Source organism: Malaclemys terrapin, chromosome 13 (assembly GCF_027887155.1).
Source record: "Malaclemys terrapin pileata isolate rMalTer1 chromosome 13, rMalTer1.hap1, whole genome shotgun sequence".
NCBI classification, from domain to species: domain Eukaryota; kingdom Metazoa; phylum Chordata; order Testudines; family Emydidae; genus Malaclemys; species Malaclemys terrapin.
In genome coordinates this window covers 36,181,751-36,208,176 of record NC_071517.1, presented here as the reverse complement: position 1 = coordinate 36,208,176, position 26,426 = coordinate 36,181,751, and the positions used below count along the sequence as shown (strand labels likewise).

At 40.6% G+C, this 26,426-nt stretch overlaps 2 protein-coding genes across 2 annotated transcripts; both read right to left on the bottom strand.

The window, feature by feature from the left end:
• Nucleotides 1-250: 250 nt before the first annotated feature.
• LOC128848096 (olfactory receptor 1009-like) lies at nucleotides 251-1,189 on the bottom strand. The gene has a single exon (XM_054047873.1). The coding sequence runs from the start codon at nucleotides 1,187-1,189 to the stop codon at nucleotides 251-253; it is 939 nt and encodes a 312-aa protein (XP_053903848.1).
• A 23,004-nt stretch (nucleotides 1,190-24,193) lies between these two features.
• LOC128848077 (olfactory receptor 5A1-like) lies at nucleotides 24,194-25,126 on the bottom strand. Its single transcript, XM_054047836.1, has one exon. The coding sequence runs from the start codon at nucleotides 25,124-25,126 to the stop codon at nucleotides 24,194-24,196; it is 933 nt and encodes a 310-aa protein (XP_053903811.1).
• Nucleotides 25,127-26,426: the final 1,300 nt, after the last annotated feature.

Sequence of the window (26,426 nt, the reverse complement as noted above, 5' to 3'; positions counted from 1 at the left end):
GAGCATGAATGGCTCTAGATCCTGATGCTTCTAGCACTCACCCTAGATGGAGACCCAGGATCCTGTCCCCTTTGCTCCAGTGTCTCTTCTACCCAATGGGGATGTGGCCTGCTGAATTCATTGGAGCCACATTGGCCAAAACCTCAGCTGGTCTAAATCAAAGTGTCAGATACCCGAGCAGAGAATCTACCAAACACAAGTTATACACAGTTCTATGTTCTTTGTGGGTTTTTTTAAAATAAGATCGACACTACCTGAGAAATTTGAATTTCCCCAACATTTTCCTTAGAGCTGTTTTCACCTCCTTGTTTTTCAGGCTGTAGATGATGGGGTTTAACATGGGGGTCAAAACACTGTACTGGATGGAGAATATTTCATCCAGTACTACAGAAGAGACTGAGCTGGGTTTTGTGTACTGGAGAAAACCTGTCAGGTACAACAAGCCAACCACAATAAGGTGGGAGCTGCAGGTGGAGAAGGCTTTACGCCTGCCCTCCACAGAGTGTATCCTCAGGATGGTGGAGATGATATGAATGTAGGAGATCAGGGAGAAGACAAAGGAGCTTGATCCAAGTATGACAGCAGAAGTAAGAAGCACCACTTGATTGGTGAGGGTGTCAGTGCAGGACAGTTGTAATAGAAGAGGGAGCTCACAGCTGAAATGGTGGATTTGATTGGGGCCACAGAAATGCAACTTGAGGGCAAAAACAGTGTTAAGCAGGGCATGGAAGAAGCCTATTGCCCATGCACCACTCACCAGCTGAACACAGATCCTTGTGCTCATTGTGTCCATGTAACGCAATGGGTCACAGATGGCAGCATAGCGGTCATAAGCCATGGCTGAGAGAATGAAAGCTTCAGTAGCAGCTGAGAGGAGGATGAAGAACATCTGAGCAATGCAGCCTATGACAGAAATAGTTTTGCGCTCTGCTAGGAAGTTCTTCAGCATATTAGGCACCGTGACTGAGGAATAGCAGATATCAACAATGGATAAATGGAAGAGGAAGGAGTACATAGGAGTGTGAAGGTGACAATCAGCTCTTATCACTACCATGATCACTATGTTACCACCCAGAGTGATTAGGTAAATAACTAAAAACACAAGGAAGAGGAAAATCTGCATCTGTGGGTCACTGGAAAGTCCCAGGAAGATAAATTCGGTCACCGTGGTTTGATTTTCCATTTTCATTTATTCAGGAAATCCGTGATCTGGAAGACCAGAAAAAAAATAAAATTAACACTTATTATGAAAATAAATTGAAATAGTATGTGGAGATCAGCTGTTCCATAGGATGAATGTAAAGAGAGCTCTATTCCATTCCATAAAATGTGTGTTTTAAGTAGACTAAATTTAGAGAGCAAGAGAAAGAGAGAGGTGAGATGGTATTTGTGTGTTTTAAATAATCAAAATAAGCTGCATACACAAAAGGATTTGGGAATCTAACTGCCACTACAGATGCCTAAATCCTATAATCACGTCCTACTGGTATTCACAAATTCCCTGCTCATCTCTGACTAATGGATAGTCTGATTTGGGGCTCCCTTACTCTCTCTTCTTGAAGCTGTACCTCTATGCATAATTCATTAAGAGGCAGTGCAGGGTTAGAGGATACGTAGTCTTCTGCATCCAGGGTGAGTGTTCAAGCCACCAGGCCATAGAGGAATTTATTCTTTTGCTCTGCAATCTGGCTTTATGACTTCAATAGAGTTACAGCTGAGTTACACCAGCATGGGATCTGGCAGATTGGCTGCAGTGAAACTATGGCCAATTTACAATAGCTGGACATCTGGCCAAATCTATAAAAATAATCTCCTTCTCCATTACAATCTGTCAGTTGTTCTAGACTATTTTGTTGAAAACACTATTTAATATCTGTAGTATATAATTGGATTCTTACCTATTAAAATCATTAGGATTTTTCAAGAAGAAAAATCATAGAATCATAGAACTGGAAGGGACAGCAAGAAGTCATCCAGTTTGGCCAACCTGTTCTGAAATAAATAAAATGAACGGAGATATCCCATCTCCTAGAGCTGGAAGGGACCTTGAAAGGTCATCATCAAGTCCAGACCCCTGCCTTCACTACCAGGACCAAGTACTGATTTTGCCCAAGATTCCTAATTGGCCCCCTCAAGGCTTGAGCTCACAACCCTGGGTTTAGGAGGCCAATGCTTAAACCACTGAGCTATCCTTAGTCTGATAAACTTAAAAATCTCTTAAAAATGATGGAGATTCCAAAACCTCCCTAGGCAATTTATTCCATTGCTTAACCACTCTGACAGTTAGGAAATTTTCCCTAATGTCCAACCTAAACCACCCTTGCTACAATTTAAGCCCATTGCTACTTGTCTTATCCTCAGAGGTTAAGAAGAACAATTTTTCTCCATCCTCCTTGTAACAACGTTTCATGTACTTGAAAACTATTATCATGTCCCCTCTCAATCTTCTCTTCTCCAGAATAAACAAACCCAATTTTTTCAATCTTCCCTCATAGGTCATGTTTTCTAGACCTTTAATCATTTTTTTGCTCTTCTCTGGACTTTTCCCAATTTGTTCATATTTTTACTGAAATGTCGCACCCAGAACTGGACACGATACTCCAGTTGAGGCCTAATCAGCACGGTCTAGAGCGAAATAATTACTTCTCGTGTCTTGCTTACAACACTCCTGCTAATACCTCCCAGAACAATGTTTGCTTTTTTTGCAATAGTGTTACACTGTTGACTCATATTTAGCTTGTGGTCCACTTTGACCCCCAGATTCCTTTCTGCAGTTCTCCTTCCTAGGCAGTCCCTTCCCATTTTGTATGTGTGCAACTGACTGTTCATTCCTAAGTGGAGTACTTTGCATTTCTCCTTATTGAATTTCATCCTATTTACTTCAGACCATTTCTCCAGTTTGTCCAGATCATTTTGAATTATAATCCTATCCTCCAATGCACTTGCAACCCCTGCCAGCTTGGAATCATCCGCAAACTTTATAAGTGTACTGTCTATGCATTATCTAAATCATTGATGAAGATATTGAACTGGACCCAGAACTGATCCCTTTAAGACCTCACTCATTATGCCCTTCCAACATGACTGTGAACCTCTGATAACTACTCTCTGGGAACTGTTTTTCAGCCAGCTATGCACCCACCTTATAGTAGGTCCATCTAGGTTGTATTTCTCTAGTTTATGAGAAGGGCTTGCGACACTGTATCAAGAAGAAATGAATGTGACCAGAAAACATTATCTCGACACAGTGACATCATTTTGAAAAGAGTGGCCTGATAGAAAATTAATTGGACTTTTCCTCCTAAGTCACTTAAACTCCGACTCAGTGGGATTTTTGACTCTGTTGTCTACACGTCTGAATATCAGGCTGTACATACAGTAGAGAAATGAACCTGCCCTTCTGGAAGTGAATGACATCAGTTATTAATGGAAAAGGGAATAAAATCAATGTTCTGTCCAATGTCAAAATTATTTGTCCCCATACACCCCTAGAGAAAAACTAAACTTTTCTTCCATTATCAGCTCATGAGACAAATGCCTAAGCAAAGAGATGGACCTTGTACTAGAACATGAATGTCAACACAAGCAGATTCTGTGCACAGGGAAATTCAATTCCAAGGGCATTTTCCAGAGAATCCCTTCCCCTCTCTCTCTCACGCACACACGCCCACACACACACACACCCTGCTCTCAGCTATCTCAGTGCTGCCTTGAGAAAGAGAGAAAAAGAGTAAATCAGTACTGATTCAAGTAAATCAGTTTCACCAGCCATGGACCCTGTGCTGTAACTGAGTCTGTGTGAGCAGACTGCTGCAGCCAGGTAGAAGTCAATAGGACTCTGCAGAGATCTACCCCTAGGGTAGAAGGGCAGAATCTGGTCCTTTGAAATGAAAAGGATACAAAAAATAAAAAGGAATAAAAATATGAATCAACTCACCTGCCTTTTAAGTGCAGATCATAAATATGGTTAGATCATTCTGACCTGTGATTTTCTCTTTTCTTAGTCTATCTACCTCATTATTGATTTGTCTATCTAGTCTGTCTATCTGTCTCTGGAATACAGCATCCAAGGAGATCCAATATTCTTTACCCAGAGCAGTGAAACCCCTCAAGGTGTGTAGGGTTATAAGTGGGAGTGAAGGAAAGAGCTTTCCTTAGCTGACTCCAAGACTAGGAACTGATTATTGAGAGTTGTTTAAATGCTGTCTTGTCCCCCCGGGACAACCCCTGAAGTTCACTCTCTGTAACAAGCTCCTAGTTACATTGTGCTGGGTCAGCCCTTAAGCAATGGTATATGGTACCTAAGAATGAGAGCATTGAGGCTTGGGTTATCATATGCATCCGAGTGATTTAGGTACCCAATCTCAGTGACAGTCAATTAAAAAGGCATGTATTTAGGCTCAGATTCTCAAAGCAGCTGAAGGACTTAGATGCGCAAACAGCAGCACATTTCCTCTCCCTAGACACCTTTGAAGGTCCTAGTCTTAATGTATAATTACCACGAGTGCAGCAGAGGAGAAAGAATGGGGAATGACCAGCCATCCTTTAAAAATCATTAGTGGCTGGATACACAAATTAAGGGATGAGAAAGGAGCAAATAGACTGAATAAGATGGCAGGAAAGAAAAGGAGATGAGACAAAGGAGGAGCTTTTCTGAATACAGGTGGTAAAATTTTTCAGACAAGTAGTTTATTCACTGAAAAATGCAGTTTGGTTGACCCTATACTATTTGTGAATAAAAAAAAAAAAGTTTCATCCAGGGCAAAACAGACAAACAAACATTTAAAGTCACAAAGCAGCACAGGGCATCTTAGTGCCTCCTTAATACCTTTAACCTAGTGGTTAGGGAACTCACTGGGGTCATGGGAGATCCTCATCCAATTACTTCTCGGTCTGATGTAGAGAAGAGATTTGAAGTTAGGTCTCTTATCTATCAGGAAAGTGCTTTAATCTCTGTGCCATAGGCCTTGCTGGAAACCTAAGCATAAGTAACTGTATTAAACAAAGGCGGGGAAACAGAGTAGGCCTGTCTTTGACAGAATAACAATGCACCAGGTAAGCATATTGCTGAGCAGAGAGCACGGTACAAACACACACAGATCTCTCAAGTAGCTATGTAAATACATTCTTAAGAAATGGTATAAGAGCGCACTGACCCCTCATAAGATAAGATTGGGATCACAGGATAATGGGTGAGGATGTTTTGTTCTAACTAGCAGGTATGAGGATAAGGGTGGTAACTAACAGCATCTGCAGTGTAATACGTAACTTTTTTGTATCGGTGTATAAAAGGAGAAGTCCAAAGAGGGGCATCTTCGTATCTGTCAAGGGGACAGGACCATGATGTCCCATCTTGTCACAGAAATACATGTATTAGTGTCCCTGTGACCCATTAGACAGGGCACTAGTACCGTGCTTTGCTGACAATAAACTTGGCCAAGGGCCTTAGCCACCAAATGGAGCCTGTGGTCTTTCTTTATGAATAACATTGAGGTCTGCTGAATCAGTAAGCTGCATTTCCTGCTTGTGCAGCTGATATCGGAGCTGCAAGAACAACAGCACTGAGCAGCCTTAACAACTCTCCACAGCACTAACAACTTGGTCTATAAGGTATTTTGGGGCAGGGCTTTCTCAGTGTCTCTGAAGGTAGTTTGCTTTGTAAAGTCAGCAGCATATAAGCAGCAGCAGAAACACATGGCTCTAATGCAGCCATGGTGGCACGTAGAGTGGGTTTCCATCTTGAATGATCCATTCCAAGTCTTCTTCCTTTCACAAGAGTCAGTATGGGATGACTTAGGTTTCTTAAATACCACAAAATTGCATCTTTCAATCTCATCCATGGTTGCACTGGTGCTCTACTTCCTTCTACCTCAGCTCTATAAACCTTCTGTAAAAGCATATGGTCTCCTGAACATTGTGCATAACCGCACCATTGCAGTCATCTTCTTCTCAATTAATGCAAGACTGCAACTTCCAGGGATCATTTAAGTATCTCCCTGTTTGTGAAAAAATCAAATCAATGGATGTCAAGGATATGTGATAACTTTTGAAACTGAAAACTGTTTAATTTCCTCTCCTCAGCTGTTTTTAATGAATGTGTTTCTGCTCCGTATAACACAGTTGTCATCAACAGCATATTGAATGCTTGTCTCTTAGTTGTCGCACAGACATTCTGCCTCCCAAACAGAGGGCTTTGAAGGTGCTGAATTGTCATTGACACAAGACCCATCAGATGTGTTACTTCTTCAGATATAGAAACTCGTGCCTCAAACAAGTACCCAGATAGAAAAACCTATTCACCCATTCAATGTGGTTGCCATCTACATGCAGCATCAGTGGGTCAAGAGCAACCCCTGGGCAAAAGAAATTTCCCAATCAAATTATTTGTCAAAGCATTCAGAGAAATCAGGATGAGTTCACCAATGACTCAAGGCCAACATTCACCCCTAATATTTGGTGGATTAATGAAATCCAGCAACATGTGTCTATGCCGTTTTGAAGAGATCAGAAACTGCCCCGTGCATTTCTGAACATTTCCTCATGTGATTGCTATACAGCATTTTGGATTGTATAATATGTTATGTCACAGTACACTATCAGCATTATTTCTCTTTGTTCCTCTCTGTGTGTCATTTATCCTTCCATCAGCATCTATCTAATCTATCTATCAATCTATCTATTATCTGAGTGACAAGATAGATGAGCTAATATCTTTTATTGGGCCACTTCTGTTGGTGAAAGAGACAAGCTTTTGAGATACACAGAATTTTTCTTCAGGTCACTGTGCAATTGGTAGGACATCCTCTATGAAACGGATACTCCACGTCTTGTGGACATGAAGTCAGCCAGCACCTCATGGGAGGTAAACCTGCATGTTTTATTCATAAGGTAAAACCACTACAGAGAAAACATATTAAAAATACGCTAAACATATGCTAATAAGCTTACCAGTCATCACTCCAACTGTAGCCTGGGCTCTGGCAGAAGCTCTCCTTCAATCCCCACCCAGCAGTTTTCCTGTTGTTTCAACTTCATCACATACTCAGCTCAAAACAAGAACACTCCTGACTCTGTGAGTGACTCATTTATCCACTTTGGCTCTTTGAAGAGACCTTGAAAACATAATCAGCCAGACAATAGGTCTCTGCTCTAAGTGCAGGTTCAAAATGAGGGATTCCAGAGGAGTCAGTCGCATTCCCTTCCCCACCCCCAAGAACTTCCTTGAAAATCCACTTCACATGTCTTGGCCCCAAATGTCCTTTGAAGTTCCTAATATCTCCCAGAGATTGCACTAATCAGAACTTCCTCCTAAATAAGCTCCATAAAATCCTGCAATAGTACATAAATATTTTTAATACAACAAACTCCAGAGATGTTTACCTTAATTCAATAAGGTTTAAGGTAATTCATTAGGGTTTGTGCAGGATGTTACAGGACACTTTCATATCTGTCACGGTGACAATCTTGAAATATAGTGTCTCAACCTTTTACTGCACTTACTGGACTCAATCCTTCTTCTAGCCTTACTATCATTTATATGGGATTGGCTCTTTGTGTCTTTGTAATCCATTCCAGCCTGTCTTGACAGCTATTCCTCGGAAACTCTGCAGCTAATCAAATCCTTTACTATGACATCCATCCATCTAGTTCTGGGTCTTCCTACCCTTCTCTTACTCTCCCCTTCTAAATGTAACACCCTGTTATCCGATCTCCTTTTCACATAGCCAAACCCTCTAAGCCTGGACTCCCTCAGCTTTTCTATAACTGGTACCACCTTCACACTCCCCCTACTTTGTTCATTCCGAACATGATCAATCCTTGTAACTCCAAACACCCATCTTAATGGTTTTGTTTCCACTGTATTCAAGATCTGCTCCTGTCTCTTGCTCAGTACCTAGCATTCAGAGCCCTACCAAAGTGCAGGTCTAATTACCTACTTTTGTAGATCTCACTTTTCACTTTGATAGGCCTAGTGAAACCTCAGATGTTCATATCCATATTCACATAGTGCCCATTCTTGCAAAAGGCTTACTCCAGTGAACAGACAGAACAATTGAGTAATTAAAATTAAGTATGAGTATGGACCCCTACCATCATTGTGAATCTGTCTGCAGGATTGGGGTCATACATAGTGTTGTTTGGGCTCAATTCTGCAGGTGATCTAAAAGTGAGAGTCCTGCTGTCCTCAGCTGGATATCTACATGCAGAAAGGCTATGGGGATCTGTCCATTTAGTCTAAACACTCAAGTGCATGCAGTACCATGTCTATAGAGAATAAGATATGCACAAAAACCAGAATAGCTGAATGGAAAAAGCCCATTCAGTCAGGTCATCCTTTCTTTCTTTCTTTCTTTCTATAGAACTGCATAAGACGATGGGGGTGATTTGGTGCAGCAGTGTTGGGATGGTTTTCCATGCATGTGCAGATGGTACGAAAAGACACATGATTTGACTGTGGAACTCCTTTCCACAAGGATACACTGAGACCTTAAATGTAGCAAAATTCAAAAAGAGATTGGGTAATAAAAATATCCAGAGTTGTTATGATTAATTATGATAACATTACTGGAAGGGATATTAAATACCATGTCTCTTCTGAGGTTCTTGAATCTTCCTCTGAACATCTGTTCCTGGTCACTGTCAGAAATGGGATAGTGGATTTCGATGGCATGTCTGTCTGAGCATGTCTATTTTTATGGCTCTGTGACACAGACAATGGCATTACAAGAAGAGAGCAGTGTTCTTCAGTAGCATCTTTGTCCCAGAGATCTCAAAATACTTTATGTGCATTAATATATTAACCTCTGCAATACATCTGCCCATTTATTTTCCTCAAATTACAGAAGATTATTACTATCAAGAGTCTGTTAAACACCAAGCAACTACTAGTCTTTCTGCTTAAGATAAAATTAGAGAAAGTCCATGACCTAAAGGGCTTAAATATAACAAAGAACCTGGAAATACCACTTCTTCTTCTTTTATTATTATTTATTTTATATTACAATTAGGTGAGATTAATGCCTTGTCATGCTTGGTTCTGTATTAATATTTTAATGCAGAAATATCTAAACATTTGATTTTGTCCTTTTTGATTGAAACTAACCATTCTTTTGAAGTGTCAATTTCATTCTCAATAAATATTTTGATATAAAATGACATTGAGATGAGTAATTTTGTCATTTTAAATAGAAATGTCAACTCTTTTTTTTTATTTCAGCTTTACATTTTGAAAGAAAATCTATCATTTCATTTTGAGAGGTCATATTGAAATGCAATTTTTGTTTAGATTTTCCCAATGCAAAAATCAAATGTTTTACTTCAAAATTCAGATTTTCCAGCAAAAAACATTCTAACATGATGAAACCACACTTTGAAATTGGAAAAACAATCATGGTAAAAATGTTGACCAGAACTAACAAACTTAAAAGTACCCATCATTTACTGCCATGAAGAATTGACAGTACTACAGAGTGATGCTTAGTAAGCAGGACACACTGAAAAAATGAAGACTAGAGTAGCTAAATAGAGATACTTTTTAATTTATTTAGTAAGTGGGTTGTAAAAGTTTTGTGTTTGGATAAGGAGGACGGACATGTTTTGTTTTGTTTTCTTCATGAAAATAGTCCCATTGTTCAACTAGATCTATTTATTTTGTGTGAAGAATCTGAAAGAAGAAATTTTCCCTGTGAAAATGGGAGCAGAGGTTGGTGTCTTTCTTAAATGGGACAGAGAGTGCATGACATCAGTACTAGGATGGGATGGGAAGAGTGATGGAAGTGGGCACATGTATGAAATTTTGGCTGAACACACTGGACAGGGAAGGAAGAGATCAGGCTTCCATGTCTTGCTCGCCACAGTCCCAGCCTCATGCCCAAGGTCAGCCAGAAAGTCTAAGTTTTTCCCATTGAATAGGAGTTGAGCACCTGACTCCCCTGGATACTTTTGAATAGCTCAGCCTATTGGCTGACTCTTCATTTACCCCAGACCATATCTCTAGAAGTCAAACATTGGCAACGGTTGAATTCAAAGTCATATCTTTTTTCATTGAGACAAGATCCTCAGCTGGCAGGTATCGGAGTAGCCCTGTTTATTTCAGTGGAGCTACGCAGCATTTCACCAGCTGGGGTTCTGCATCTAAAGGTGAATTTCACTTGGGTACAGAGTAGCAGCACCACTTCCCACTATGTTTATGTCGTCAGTGGACACTCAGCAATACACAGGGCTTTCCAACTCAATGGTGAGTGAAATTTGAGGAAAACAAAATCACTTTAGCATACAAACACTATGGTCAGAGCCCCATTTGATGTAAATCCATGTACCTACATTGACTTGACGGCACCAAGTCAATTTACACCAAGGGGTAGGTTCACAAAGGGACATAGGAGTTGTGATGCTCAGCATTGCAGTGCTTAACTGTGAAGTGCTTAGAAAATCATAGGGATTCACAAAGCCAGAGTTTGGAATCCCGGCTGCCTCCTCAATGAAAGGGGAGAGATAGGTCATGTCCTAAATAATGCAATGGAAGATGCTGAGGACATGAGTGTGCCCTAACCACCCCAACCTTTCAAGGTGTGCATTGCCTTAATCCTCTGGAGGGAAACATTTTTTCTGCTTGAGATTTCCATCTGGGAACCCTCTAACCCCAACTAAGGTGTATTTTGCAATAAGCCTGGGTATGGTGGTACAGAGAATACTGAGAAGAAATTAGGAGGAAGAAGCCCCTCCTTAGTTTTATCTCAGTGGTTCTGTTACTCACCCAATATGGAGGAGACTCTTGGTTCAAGGGCCTGATGAGAAGAAGAGATTTAAATGGTGATTTGCCCCCTCCAATATGTGTGACCTAAGGACTGGGATATGGGATATGTTGATGTGGTTCTCTCTCAATCTCTCATGTTCAAGTCAAAGTCCCTTTATGAATCTAGCCACAGCTCAGGATGGTGGAGATGATGTGAATATATGAGATCAGGGAGAAGAGAAAGGAGCTTGAGCCAAGTATGAAAGTAGAAGTAAGAAGCACCAATTGATTGGTGAGGGTGTCAGTGCAGGACAGTTGTAATAGAGGAGGGAGCTCACAGCTGAAATGGCTGATTTGACTGGGCCCACAGAAATGCAACTTGAAGGTAAAAACAGTGTTAAGGAGGGCATGAAAGAAGCCTATTGCCCATGCCCCACTCACCAACTGAACACAGATCCTTGTGCTCATTCTCTCCATGTAACGCAATGGGTCACAGATGGCAGCATAGCGGTCATAAGCCATCGCTGGGAGAATGAAAGCTTCAGTAACAGCTAACAGGAAAAAGAAGAACATCTGGGTAATACAGCCATTAACAGAAATAGTTTTGTGCTCTGCGAGTAAGTCCATCAGCATGTTAGGTACCGTGGCTGAGGAATAGCAGATATCAACAAAGGACAAATGGAAGAGGAAGAAGTACATAGGGATGTGAAGGTGAGAATCAGCTCTGATCACCACCATGATCACAATGTTACCAGCCAGAGTGATTAGGTAAATAACTAAAAACACCAAGAAGAGGAAAATGTGCATCTGTGGGTCACTGGAAAGTCCCAGGAGAATAAATTCGGTCACCGTGGTTTGATTTTCCATTAATATTTTTTCAGCAAAACTATGACCTATAAGACAAATAAATAAACAAATAAATTTAACTCAGATTATAAAAGTGAATTGAACTGTCATCTAGAGGTCATCTCTTCAGTAGGATGAATATAAAGAGAGCCCTATTCTATCATGTAAAATATATATATATATTTTTAAATACAGAAGATTTAGAATAGCAACGGTGATAAGATGGATGGAATTTGTGTGTTCTACAGAGACAAAATGGGCCGGATACACAACAGGACTTAGATCTCTAATTGCCACTTTAAGCACTAAATCACAGAATCAGGCCCCACAGGTAGTCCCAGCTGGGCGGGGATTTTGTGAATATGGCACAGTCTGATGTGGGACTTGCTTAGCCTTTCCTGTTGAATCTGTTCCACTGTGGTTAAATAATTAAAGAGGCATTGGAGAAAGGGGATAGGATACTGGATCTCCTGCATCCAGGGTGAGGGCCCTAACCACCAGTCATTCACCTGCTGGCCTAATAACTCTTTAATCTGTCCCTCTAACATCAGCAGAGATACAGCTGTTTTTGCTCCAGCTGGGGATCTGGCCCCTTTACTCCAGTGGAGCTATGGCTGACTCACACCCCCTGGGGATATGGCCAATTCTATAAGTACCTCTTTGGCTATTACATTTTGTAATTTTTGTAGAGCAGTGGGTTTGGGCCTTTTTTCATTTGCAGACCCCTACATTTTTTTTAAGGGATATGCAGACCCCTTTGAAAATCTTAGGCATGGTCTACGGATCCCTAGGGGTCTGTGGACCACAGGTTGAAAACCACTGTTGTAGAGTATTTAATATCTGTAGCATATTATTGGAGTCATCCATATTAAAATATCTAGTATTTCTATAATAATAAAATAATAATAGTAATAAACCCCCGAGACATAGAAATACTGGTTTGGGCATAGGCTGACAACCCAATCAAATACAGAGAATGCAGGAAATTGATAAATATTACAAATGACATAAAGAGGGCCTCAGAAGAGCTTAGCTGTATGACAGGCTCCTCCATTGGCAAGGTGTGTGTGTGGAAGTGGGTAACCCCAGGTTGATACCATGCAACTGTCCAAACAATTCAAGAAAACCAGAGATAATTTTCAGCCAAAGAGTGAAAAGGATGCGTAGTGCAAACCACAAAGTGATTTAAGGTTGGATTTTGGCAAAACCAGAAGAGAGAGGCTGGAGGACATGAATGCTCCAAGACTTGAAGGAGAGAAACAAGAACACTGAGAAAGAAATGACTGAGCATTGACTCACTGGACAACAGAGAGCTCAATAGCAAAGAAGAGTTATTTACGCAAATGGAGACTGAAAGCCTGAAAAGGGCGATTAGTCATGTTGACCCACATGCAAACATTTTAGTAGAAGCAATGACACAGGATCAACAGTACTGTGGCACAAGGGGTGATCAAGGGGAATCAAAGAGATAGGGAAAAATTTGACATCCAAAGAAGACAGCTGGTAGTGATGCAACAAGTATTAAATAGCAATCAAGACAAGGACAGCACATCCGACAGTGTGCTAGAGGGAAAGGTCTGCTATCTGTGGAGGAAGAAGTTGATAATCAAGAATACAACATCGAAACATATTAAAAGTGAGACTGAGAAAAAGATCTGGTGGTGATAACAAGCAATGACACAGAGAGCATCCCAACCCAAGAAATCACGAAAGGTAGTAGAAAGGAAATCCCCACAGAAAGACTCCAAACATTTTACACAGAAATGAGTGCATGGACAGTGGTGGAGAGAGCTCAAACCTATTAGGGATAGAAGATGAATAAACTGATGGCTTCTAGAAAGATATTGCAAAAGAGAGACAGAGAGCCTCAATATGAGTGCACAAGAGGAGTCCTTAAGGATTATTTACATAGAAGTAAGGTCAACCAACAGAACTGCTCCCAGAATGTGTTCTGAAAAGGAGGAGACTGTGGAGCGCCTGCTGAGCCTGGCTAAGAGAGAACAGACACATGAGGCCACCAAGTACCTGCACTGGAGTCTCTGTAGAAGTACAGTTTTAAATGAATTGTGTGTTATTACAACCACCAAATCAAAAGCGCTCTAGAGAATGAAGAGGCTAAGATTTTATGGGATCTGGCAATTGTCACAGACTGAGCAGTGCAGAAAAACAGGCCAAATGTTAATAGATATCACCATACCAGCAGAAAGTATCATAAGAAAGAAACAAGAAGACAAGATAGCAAAGTATGAAGAACACTTCCACAGAGTAGATTGATTATGGAAAAATAGAACACAGATAATCCCAGCGATTATTGGAATACTTAGCCCTGGTCTACACTGGGGGAGGGGAATAGATCTGTGTTACTTAAGATGTACTTAGATCGACTTACTGTGGTGTCTTCACTACGGTGAGTCAACTGCTGCTGCTCCCCCATTGACTCTGCCTGCGCCTCTTGCGCCGCTGGCGTATAGGAGTCGATGGGAAAGGGCTAGACTAGACGCGATAAATCGATCCTCGCTGGATTGATCGCTGCCCGCCGATCCAGTGGGTAGTGTAGACATACCCTTAGAGTGATTCCTAAGGGTATGACTGAGCATCTGAAGAACAAGTGAGGAGTGCAAGACACCATTGTCAGTGACTTCCAGCAGACAGCACTCAGACACTGCGAGAATGTTAAAGAAAGTCAAAGGAAAATGAGAGCATTTGAGCATCTAAAATGTAGGAATTGTGCAGAGGATTTAACAAAACTCCTGACTACCCAAACCTACAGAGTCGGTGCAGGGCAGGATTCATTGGTGACTCATGGGGATAAATTTTAGACAGTAACTTTCCCCTTTTTATGTTTAATGATCTTGTATGTTGTGAAAGCTATTCGTTTAAAAAATCCCCCCTATGTAATATTGAGGGACAGTAATAATGATCATAATAAATGAATATGCCCAGCTAAAACTCTCTAGGCACAATGACATGATTTTAAAAGGAGAGATCTGATGGTAAGTTAATGGGAGTTTTTTTCCTAAGTCACTTAAACTCAACCCAATGGGATTTTTGACTCAGGATCTTACACATCTGAATATCAGGCTGTTCCTACATAAGAGAATCAAATCTATGTTTATCTCATATGTATCCCAGAGAGAAAATAAATCTTTTTCCAATTATCAGACAAATGCCCGAGAAAAGAGATGGACCTTGCCTGAATGGTAAGAAAACACTGTGCACAGTGAAAACAAAACAAAGCTAAGTGACTTCTCTAGAGAATGCCCTACCCATAATCTACTCACCCCCCAACACACAGACTCCAAAAGTAGAAACTACTGTTATCCTGCACCAGCTGATCTCAGTGTTCTCAGTGCTGCCTCGAGAAACAGAGCGAGAGAGAGATGTCTGGGTTGCCATCATGATCCCTATGCTGCTACTGACTCTGTGTGAGCCAATTGCTGCATCTGGGCAGAAATTAAAGGGACTCTGCAGAGAGACCCACCCCTAGAAAGGGGGTGGGGAAAGGGGAATAACTTGGTCCTTTGAAAGTAAATGGAAAATAAAAGATGATAATCAATAAATTCATGAGTCAACTCACCTGCCTTTTTAATGTGGATCGTAAATATGGTCAGGTCATTCTGACCTGTGATTTTATCTTTTTGTTTTCTTAGTCTATCAACTTATTGATTTGTCTGTCTAATCTCTCTCTCTCTCCCTCTGGCAAACAGCATCTAGGATGTCAAATATTTTTTTTACCAGGAGTAGTGAGACCCTTCAAGGTACGTAGGGCTATCAGTGGGAGTGGAACAAAGACAAAGACCAAGAGCTGATTTCTTGAGAGCTGTTTAAATGCTGTCTTGTTCCCCCTGGAACAAGGTCCCTGAAGTTCACTCTCTGTGATAAGCTACCAAGAACACTGTGTTGGGTCAGCCCTTAAGCAACGGTGCATGGTTCATAAGAATGAGGGTACTGAGGCTTAGATTATGAAAAGAGCCCAAGTGATTTAGGTTTCCAATCTCAGGGATAGTCACTTAAAAAGGCATGTATTTAGGCTCAGATTCTCCAAAGTAGGCTAAGGAGTTAGACATTCAAATAGAAAATCATTTCATCTCCCTAGACTCCTTCGAAGATGATAGCCATAATGCATAATTACACAGGAGGGCAGTGGAGGTGAAAGCATGGGAATTGGCCAGCCATCCTTAAACATCACCAATAGATGGATACACAGGTTAAGGAATAAGAAAGGAGCAAATAGACTGTAAAATGGCAGGAAAGAATAGGAAATGAGACAAAGGAAAAGCTATATTGTATAGAGCTGGGCAAAATTTTTCAGACAAACATCTGAATCACTGAAAAATGCTGTTTTGATTGATCTGATACATTTGTGAATTTGAAACAAGCTTGCCAAATAGTTTCATCTAAGGCAAAGGGGAAAAAAGGCACAGGGAACCTCATTGACTTCCAGGACCTTAAAACAGTGGTTAGAGAACTCATCACCTGGCACATGGGAGAAACTCGTTCACGACCCACCTCTGTCTGTTGTGGAGCAGAGATTTGAAGTTTCGTTTCCCATCTCTCAGGAAAGTGCTTTAATCCCTGGGCTATAAAGTAGTTTTGGGCAGGGCTTTCTCAGTGTCTCCTCTTGAAGCTGTTCTCTTGTATAAATCAGCAGCACATCAGCATCAGCAGATACACATGGCTATAATGCAGCCATGGCAGCGTAGAGAATTGGTTTCCATCTTAAATGGTTCCTTGCAAGTCTTCTTCCTTCTACAAGAGTCAGTATGGGAGGATTAAGGTTTCTTAAATCCCACAAAATTGCATATTCCAATCTTATTCTTAGTCAGCCTCGTGCTCTATATCCTTTGACCCCAGATATAAAAAACTTCAGTAAAAGCATAACAACTTCTGGGAGTTGAACATGACTCCACCATGGCAGTCATCTTCTCAACTGATGCCTAATTGCAACTTGCTGGGATCATCTAAGTATCTCCTCATTTGTGACAAATCAAACATATGAAAGTTAAGAATATGCTGTAACTTTTGACACTGAAAACTATTTAGTTTCCTCTCCTCAACCATGTTTAATGGATATGTTTCTTCTGCATACAAGAGAGATGTCATCACAACAAACGTAACCCTTGTTTCTTAGTTGTCACATAGACATCCTGCTATCCAAGCAGGGTCCTTTGAATGATTCTGGAATGCCACTGACATTGGCTACTCAGATACATAAAACTATTCACCCATTCATTGTTGTTGCCATTTACATGCTCTGTCGGCAGGTCACGAATAACCCCGGGCAAAAGAAATTGCCCATCCAAATTATTTGTCAAAGCATTCAGTGAAATCAGGATGAGTTCACAAATAACTCAAGGGCAAAAAAAAAGGCCAACATTCGCAGCTAACCTTTGGCTGAATAATAAAACCACTGACATGGGTTTATGCCTTTTTCAAGAGATCAGAAACTGCCCCCTACATTTTGAACATTTCCTGATGTGAATAGTATACATTTTTATTAATTGTATAATGTGTTACATCATGATAGACTATCAGCATTATTTCTCTTTATACCTCTCTGTGTGTCGTTTATTGTTCCATTAGCATATCTCTCTCTGACAATTTGGACTACTTTTATTAGTGAAAAAGAAAAGCTTTCGAACAACCCGGAGTTCTTTTTCAGGTCACTGTTCAATGGTAGAACATCCTCTGTGGGGCAGAGACTCCATATCTTCTGGATATGAAATGAGCCCGCACCATATGGAAAATAAACCTGCATCAGAAGGACATTGTTTTCTCTAGGAAAGGGAGAAAGGGGCTGGGAGCCAGGAACCAGATGGAGGTTCTCAGGGTCTGCTGATTGGGGTTTGCTCCTTACACGGGGCTGACTGTGCAGTAATTGGTAAAGTTCAGGACAACTGCACCTGTGTTCCCCCTCTATGGTCCAGTGAGGCCACCCAGTCTCAGGTGTCCTGCTCCCCAGTCATTACCTCTCTTGGGTGGAGACCTGCGTCGTTGTTGCTTCTGACAGGGGTATTCCCAGGCTGACCAGTTACCTGCCTTCACTGTGTTAATCCAAGCAAAAGATAATCTGCATAACAGACCAGTTTCACTTCTTTTCTCATAGACACTACACAGCGTAATTGCTATGTTTCTAAGTTACCACAGAGCTCTTTCTAAGCAAGCATATTTTAGTCTTAAGGTAAATCGCTAAATAGAAAAATATATTAAAAACAATAAAAGCTTAGCAGAGATCACCCCAACTGCGTTGTGGGCTTTAGTAATAGCTGTCCTTCAACCCCCACTCAAGGATTTTCCTGTGGATTCATGTTCTTCACACCCTCACCTCAAAACAAGAACAATGCCTGACTCTGAAGGTGCCTCATTTATCGAGTTTGTCTCTTTGAAGAGACCTTGCATATGTAATCAGCCAAACAATCTCTGCTCAAAGTGCAGCTTCAAAAGAAGGGTTTCCAGGTGAGACATTTGCACAGGGCCAGCCCTAGACCAAATGGCACCCAGGCAAGAAGAGTCTTTCCCACCCACCCCCCATTTGTTAAATGTTTGAAAACCTTATTTTTTAATTGCATTTGTAGCACATTTCATGACTTTGGTGCATGATTTGCATGCATGATTTATCCCTTTCATATAAGAAGATAAATTTTCACACTAGGATTTGTAAATCTGTATTTTGTCACTAACAACAAAAACAGCACCCCGAGACCGACACCCCACAAGCCCTGGGTCGCCTCCCCTAAATCAAGGCCTGCATTTGCATTCCCTTCCCCCTCCCCCACAAAATGTCCTAGGACATCCACTTTACTCGTATTGTCCCCAAGAGTCTTCTGAAGTTCCTAATAGCTCCCAGAGGTTGCATTATTCATGATTTCTCCTAAAGAATCTCCATGCAGTCCTACAACAGCACATAAACATTTGCATTTTTAATACAACAAACTCCAAATAGGTTAATCTTAATCAGTATGTTTTTCCAGGATATTACAGGATATTGCCATTTCTGTCACAATGACAATCTTGCAATATAGCATCTGAACCTCTAGCGGCACTTACTCAACTCAAATCTTCTTCTAGCCTTCTTCTAATTTATATAGGGTTGGGTCTTCAAGTTCTTCGTATACATTCTAGTCTGTCTTGTATATATTTTTTCTGAAATCCAGTAGCTAACCAAATCCTTTACTATGACATCCATCTATCTAATATGGGGTCTTCTTACCCTCCACTTCTAAATTTAACTCTCTCTTTCATATATGTTCTCCCGATTTTCTTTTTGCTTAGCAAAACCATCTAAACCTGGATTCCCTCTGGTTTTTTTTATAATTGGTACCACCTTCAAATTTCCCCTACTTTGTTTTTTCTGAACATGGTCCAGCTTGTAACTCCAACCACCCATCTTAAAAATTTCATTTCCACTGTATTCAAGATTTCCTCCTCTCTCTTCCTCAGTGCCCAGAATTCAGAGCCCCACAAAAATGCAGATCTAATTACTGTCTTGTAGACAGTAATTACAATTTGGTTAACCTAATGAAAACTCAAATGCTCATATAAACATTCATATAGAGACCCATCATGGATAAGTCTATTCCAGTGCATATGATGAACACATGAATAATCATATTCCAGTTAAGTGTGACTATGTATCACTACCATGATTCTGAATCTCTCTGTAGGATTGAGATCACACACAATCTTGATTGGGCTCAATCCCTCAGGAAGAAGTCCTGTTAGCCTCCGCTGGAGACTTGAATGCAGACAGGCTGCAGGGATTCAACCATTTAGTCTAAACACTCAAGTGCATTCAGTATCATGTCTCTAGAGAAGAAGAGATGCACATAAAGATAATAGATGAATGAAAAAGCCCATTCAAGTATATTATACTTTCTTTTTTTCTTTCTATAGGATTTGCATAAGGTGAGGGTGTCTGTTTCATGAACCACTGTTAGGAGGGTGTTCTATGCTTAAATAAGACACAAAATTAAACTGTGGAACTCCTTGCAACAGGGAGACATAGAGACCAGAAATGTAGGAAGAATCAGAAAGGGATTGCAGTAGAAAAATAGCCAGAGCTATCATAATTCTTTATGATAAGAGTTTTGGAAATGATATTAAATATCAAGCTTCAGGTCTTAAACTAAACTCTAACAATTAGAGACTCTGCAGTGGGGGCAGATTATCCCACATCTGTATACTGTCAGTGTTATTGAGTTTTCTTCTGAACAGCTGGTTCCGGTCACTGCCAGAAAGAGGAATCTAGACTAGATGGCAGGTCTGACACAATATGGCAATTCGTATGTTTCCATGACACAGACAATGGCAGTACAAGAGGCGAGCAATTTTCTTCAGCATCTTCCTTTATCCAAAAATCTGAAAAGACTTCATGTGCATCACCATATTTTCTATTAATTTAGATGGAATATATGGCCCCAAAGGTGTTAACATAACCCAGTCACTGTCCAGCATTAAACAAGCTTCAGAATTTGATATACAGAGAGATCAGCCTACTTGTTACCATGGCAAACACACCATTAAACATCCTTTATAGCTTTTATTAAAGACACAGAAAAGAAGGAAAAACAATTTAAGCCTTTGAAAAGCAAAGTGTTAATAAGGCTTTTATTTTAACAACATCCGTTATGCCCCTCCACTTTAGCTCAAGTAAGTTTTTGGAAGGAAAAAAACAACCAAAAGCCTTGTTTGACAGACTTTTAGATGGCATTAAAATTGATAATAACTGTTCTTTTTTGGAAAAGAGAAGAAATTAGTAGGGCAGGGCAGAAGCTATGGTTGCTGTTCTTGTTAAATTCCGATCCCATTTCCTAGAAATCAAAACAGGAGAAACACATACACAAGTGGAAAGAAAGGAACAGCAAAGAGAGAAAACACAATTTCAGTCTCTGGGGTTGACTCTCATTTGCAACCTCACGGCTGGAGAAACACAGGCACGGCCTACAGTCATTTTAGCCACTTAGAGACCTGGCAAGCTTGTACCAGCATCCAGCTGTTTAGGGCATTACTTTCAGTGGCCTCTTTCTGGTCACAGGCTCACAGCAATGCTCCTAAGTATGCAGTCTTGTCCTGCTAAGCCAGACTCTCATTGGAGAGAAGGGAAAAGGGGAGGGATAGGAAAGAGAAGAAATAAAGTGGTGAAGGAAAAGGAGGCGGGGTGAAGGGGAGGGAGACAGAGCGAGAGAAAGTCTCACATCTCAGGCAGTTTTTGGGATTTAGCTAGAGGCAGTGATGGTGTTATCTTCCTCCCTCTCTCTGGACCAGTCTGGTCAAGACATCTTCCAGGATTAGGATGAAGAAGTTCTGGGATCAGGGAAATGGTGGGGGTGTCAGCCATGATGGTGACGCTCACTCCAGTAGCCAATTTATCTACTCAAAGCCTCTTTCTTTAAGAAGCGCAAAAGGGACTGCTGAGTGTAATAGCCCATCCCCTCATTACTTTGCTCACCAATTAGGCCTAGTTTAATACACTGATTTTTCAGTCTCACATGGTCTTAGTTATGAGGTATGATCTTAGCACAGTCTGTGAGTTCTATCAGGAGACCTTTTCCTTTGGACTAATTCAGTTTCCCTTTCTCCCTCTCTTTAGTGTCCTTTTCCATCACCATTTGCTATTAGAGGCTACTGTGACATCTGATGATCTGTCACATACTTTTTACAGTTGAGCTCACAATGAGGGTAAGTTTGTTGGCCAAATTATTACAAGATATATTAAAAACAACAATCCATCTGTGAGGTTCTTTTCCCCAAATTACAGAAGGTTATTACCATCAATCATCTAAGTATCAACAAAATATTACTCTCTGTGCTTAAAATGAAATTAAAAAGTGTCTATGATCCAGAGAGCTTAAATATAATAGTCTGAGACACTGGAGAAACCATGTCTTTATTTATTTTTATTTATATATATATATATATATATATATATATATATAAAAATCTGGCCTGGGTAATACAGGAGGTCAGTGAAGGAGATCAAACTGGTCCCTTCTGGCCTTTGAATCTCTGAAATCAATTCCTTGTTATACGTGGCAAATATTAGAGATGATATAGAAATTTCCATCACACAGGAAGCGCCATATTTTGACATTTCATTTAATCCCATCAGGGGCCAAAAAGATTAAATGTCAACATTTTCATGAGATGAAAAATTATAAAAGGTTTGGATGCAGAAATGTCTAAATATTTCATTTTTAAATTTGATTGTAACAAAACATTTCCTCTTGAAATTTCCATTTCAAATGAAAACATTCATGTTCAATGAATATTTGTATTTACAATGAGCTTGAGATGATTCATTTTATTGTCAATTTAAGTGAAAATAACAATTAAAAAGTCATGTTTTCATTTCAGTTGTACCTTTTGAAACAAAAAATTGCATTTCATTTTGAGACGTCAAATTGAAATGGAAACTCCTCCCCCCAACAAAAAAATAATGAAATATTTTTCTTCAAAATTCAGATTTTCACACAGAAAATTTCGATCTTGATGTAATAACACTTTCAGATTTTGTTTTCCAAACATGGTAACAAATTTGACCAGAACTAACAAACATAGAAGTGGTCATAATTCCTGTTCTAAAGAAATTACAGGTCTGTCACATCTTAGGCACATTTAACATGTGCTATTTCAGCTTTATGCAGTCGTCAAGAAAAAAAAAAAAGAGAAAAATAACAATTTAAATACTGTTTCTGTAGTGCGGGCGATTCCATCTGCCATTACACTCAATGTAATTTTGACTATACGCGATTTTTGCTTTAGGTACTGACTGCGGAACGTAACCCCAGCATAAGATGAGACAGTCCAACAGAGTGACGCTTAGTAGGAAGGACACCCTGCAAAAGCAAGAGGGGACAGTAGTTAAATCATGCTATTTTCTATTCAATGAGCTGGTTGCAAAAGTTGTGAAATTTAATGAGAAAGAGGGACATGATTTTATTTTCATGAAAATATTCCCACTTTGAACTAGATGTATTCATTTTTTGTGAAGAATGGGCAGATGGATAATTGTGTGATTCAAGGCAGAGACAGGGACAGAAGCGATCAGGCTTCAATATCCTTCTCCACACCGAGTTTCTGACTGACCTTGGGCATGTCACTGGACTATATTTTTCCATACAATAGAATTAGAGCCCCTGACTCTTCATTTACCCGAGACCACATCTCTGTAAGTCCAACTTTGACAAAAGGTGGATTCTGAATCATAACTTTATTTGCTGAGGCAAGAGCCTCAGCTGACATCTCAGTGTAGCCCTGTTTCTTTCAGTGGAATTATGTTGCTTTCCACCAGCTGCGGTGCTGCATCTAAGCGTGAATTGCACTGGGTGCATTTTGCCAGCACCACTTCCTATTATGTTTAGGATTTAAGTGGAAACTCAGTGTCAAACAGGTCTTTCCAACTCAATGGTGAGGGAAATTTGAGGAATGCAAAATCACTTTAGAATATGAACAATAAGGGCCAGATTCCCAGTTCATGTAAATCCACATAGCATCATTAAATCAATGGAACTACATGGATTCACACCCAAAGTTAGATTCACAAGGGGATGTAGCTATTCTAATGCTGAGCATTGCAGTCAGTAAGTTTTAGGTGATTTTTTATAATCACTTGGTTTCCAGAGCCTGAGTTGGGAAGCCAGGCTCCGCAAACAGTGAAAAGGGAGACAAAGGCACCTAAGAATGGGATTAAGAAAAGCCAACATGACAGATAGTTCCTTAGCCAATGGGAAAGGCCAAGAAGAGGGTTGTGTTCTAAACCCTGCAGCTATCACAGAACTTCAGTCCCTATCTCCTCTGGGGAAAGGCACCTCCTTTGACTTGGGATTCTCATCTGGGAATCCTCTAACCCAACCAAAGGTGGCAACAAAATCCTGGTGAGAGAGGGGAGAGAAGAAGAAGGAATTAGGAGGAGTAAACCCCTCAAATTATATCCTAGCAGTAAGGGATATAGTAGACCCGCTTCAAGTGCCTGATAAAGAGAAAGATTTTTAAAAGGGATCTGCTTCCTCCCATGTGGGTGCTCTAACCACTGTGATATGGGATACCTGATATGTCTCTCTCTCAATCTCTCCTAATAGAGCCATAATTCCTTTGTGCATCTTGGCCCAGCTGGGGATCACCCTACTTATTAATTATTATTATTATTATTGGAGACAGATACATTAATAGGGATGAAGCCTATAAGACACTACAGATATTGAATAGAGTTTTCAACAAAATACAGAACTACAGAATGCAATAAACAAATACATCATTTTCATAGAACTGGCCAGATCCTCAAGTGGTAAAAATTGGCAGTAGATCCATTGAAGTCAGCGGGTCAGATTGAAAGAGCTATTGGCCCAAAGAGAGAGAGAACCAGAGCATGAATGGCTCTTGATCCTGGTGCTTCTAGCACGCACCCTACTTGGAGACCCAGGATTCAGTCCCCTTTGCTCCAGTGTCGCTTCTTCCCATTGGGGATGTGGCCTGCTGAGTTCAATGGAGCCCCACTGATTTAGATCAGCTGAGGCTTTGGCCCAAACTGTCAGATACCTGAGCTGAGAATCTCCCAAACACAAGTTATCCACAGGTCTATGCTCTTTGTTTTTTTTTTTAAATATAAGATTGACACTACTTTAGACATTTGAATTTCTGCAACATTTTCCCTACAGCTATTTTTACCTCCTTGTTTTTCAGGCTGTAGATGATGGGGTTTAACATGGGGGTCAAGATGCTGTACTGGATGGAGAACATTTTGTCCAGAACCACAGAGGAGACTGAGCTGGGTTTTGTGTACTGGAAAAAAGCTGTCAAGTACAACAAACCAACCACAATAAGGTGGGAGCTGCAGGTGGAGAAGGCTTTATGCCTGCCCTCCGCAGAGCGTATCCTCAGGATGGTGCAGATGATGTGAATGTAGGAGATCAGGGTGAGGAGGAAGGTGCTTGATCCAAGTATGACAACAGAAGTAAGAAGCACAACTTGATTGGTGAGGGTCTCAGTGCAGGACAGTTGTAATAGAGGAGGGAGTTCACAGCTGAAATGATTGATTTGATTGGGCCCACAGAAATGCAACTTGAGGGCAAAAACAGTGTTAAACAGGGCATCAGTGAAGCCTATTGCCCATGCACCACTCACCAACTGAACACAGATCCCTATGCTCATTGTATCCACGTAACGCAATGGGTCACAGATGGCAGCATAGCGATCATAAGCCATCGCTGAGAGAATACAAATTTCAGTAGCAGCTAGCAGAAAAAAGAAGAACATCTGTGCAATGCAGCTATTGACAGAAATTGTTTTGTGCTCTGATAAGAAATGCACCAACATCTTAGGGACAATGGCTGAGGAATAGCAGATATCAACAAAGGATAAATGAGACAGGAAGAAGTACATTGGGGTGTGAAGATGACGATCAGCCATTATCACCAGCATGATCATCATGTTTGCCAAAAGCGTGATTAGGTAGACAACTAAAAACACCAGGAAAAGGAAACTCTGCATCTGTGGGTCATTGGAAAGTCCCAGGAGTATAAATTCAGTCACTTCAGTTTGATTTCCCATTGATCCTTACTCAGGAAAACTGACCTGTGAGACTGGAAAAAATAAAATTAACACACGTAAATTGAAATGGCATGTGGAGATCATCTGATCAGTAGAATGAATGCAGAAAAGGACTTTGGCACCAAACTACCGCCTTTGTTGCCTAAATCCCAGGATCAGGCCCCACTACTATTCACAGAAACTCTGCTCAGCTGTTATATTGGGACAGTCTAGGGTGACCAGACAGAAAATGTGAAAAATCGGGACAGGATGGGGGGTAATAGGAGCCTATATTAGAAAGATCCAAAAATCGGGTCTGTCTCTATAAAATCGGGGCATGTGGTCACCTAGGACAGTTGGACATAGGGCTCCCCCATTATCTCGTATTGAAGCTGTTTCTCGGTAGTTAAATAATAAAAAAAAGCTTTGGAGCAGAGGGACTGGATACTCTGTCTCCTGTATCTGGAGGTGAATGCCCTAACCACCAGGATATAGTGTCTCTCTCTGGCCTAATATCTCTTTCATCTGTCCCATTAACTTCAATAAAGCTACAGCTGATTTACACCAGCTGGAGATTTGGCCCATTGGTGCCTATGGAGCTATGGGTGATGCACACCAGCATTGGATCTGGCCAGTTCTATAAATACTCTACAAAAACTACAGAATGTAATATCTGTAGTATCTTACTGGATTGATCCCTATTTAAATCCCCAAATTTCTAGAAGAAAAGGAAGAAACCTCTGAGGCCTAGAAATTCTGGTTTACCATGGGTAAAGCCTGTCAACCCAAACCAGTATGGAGAATATGGCATGCATAATATTATCGATTACCTCTAAAATGGGCCTCAGAAGATCTTATCGGTATGACAGCCTCCTCCCCAGCAGAGTGTTTTGTGTGGAGGTGGGCAACCTCATGTATCATGCAACTGTCCAAACAACCAGAGATCATTTGTGACAACAAAGTGAAAAGGAGTCATCGTATAAACCAAGAAGTGATCCGAGCTTTTCTTTTGGCAAAACCAAAAGAGAGAGCCTGGAGTAAACAAATGCTCCAACACTGGAAGGAGGGAAATGACACCACCAAGAAAGAAATGACCGAGCATAGACTTACTGCACAACTGAGAGCTTTATTCCAAAGAGGAGAATTTACACAAATGGAGATTGAAAGCCTGAAAAGGGAGATTAGTCATGTAGAACTATGTACAAACATTTTGGTGGAAGCAGTGACATAGGATAAACATAAGCCAGAAATGGAAGAAAATTTGAGGACAAATAAAAGAGCGAAAGAACACCTGAAGAAAGTAAAGAAAATATGAAGGATT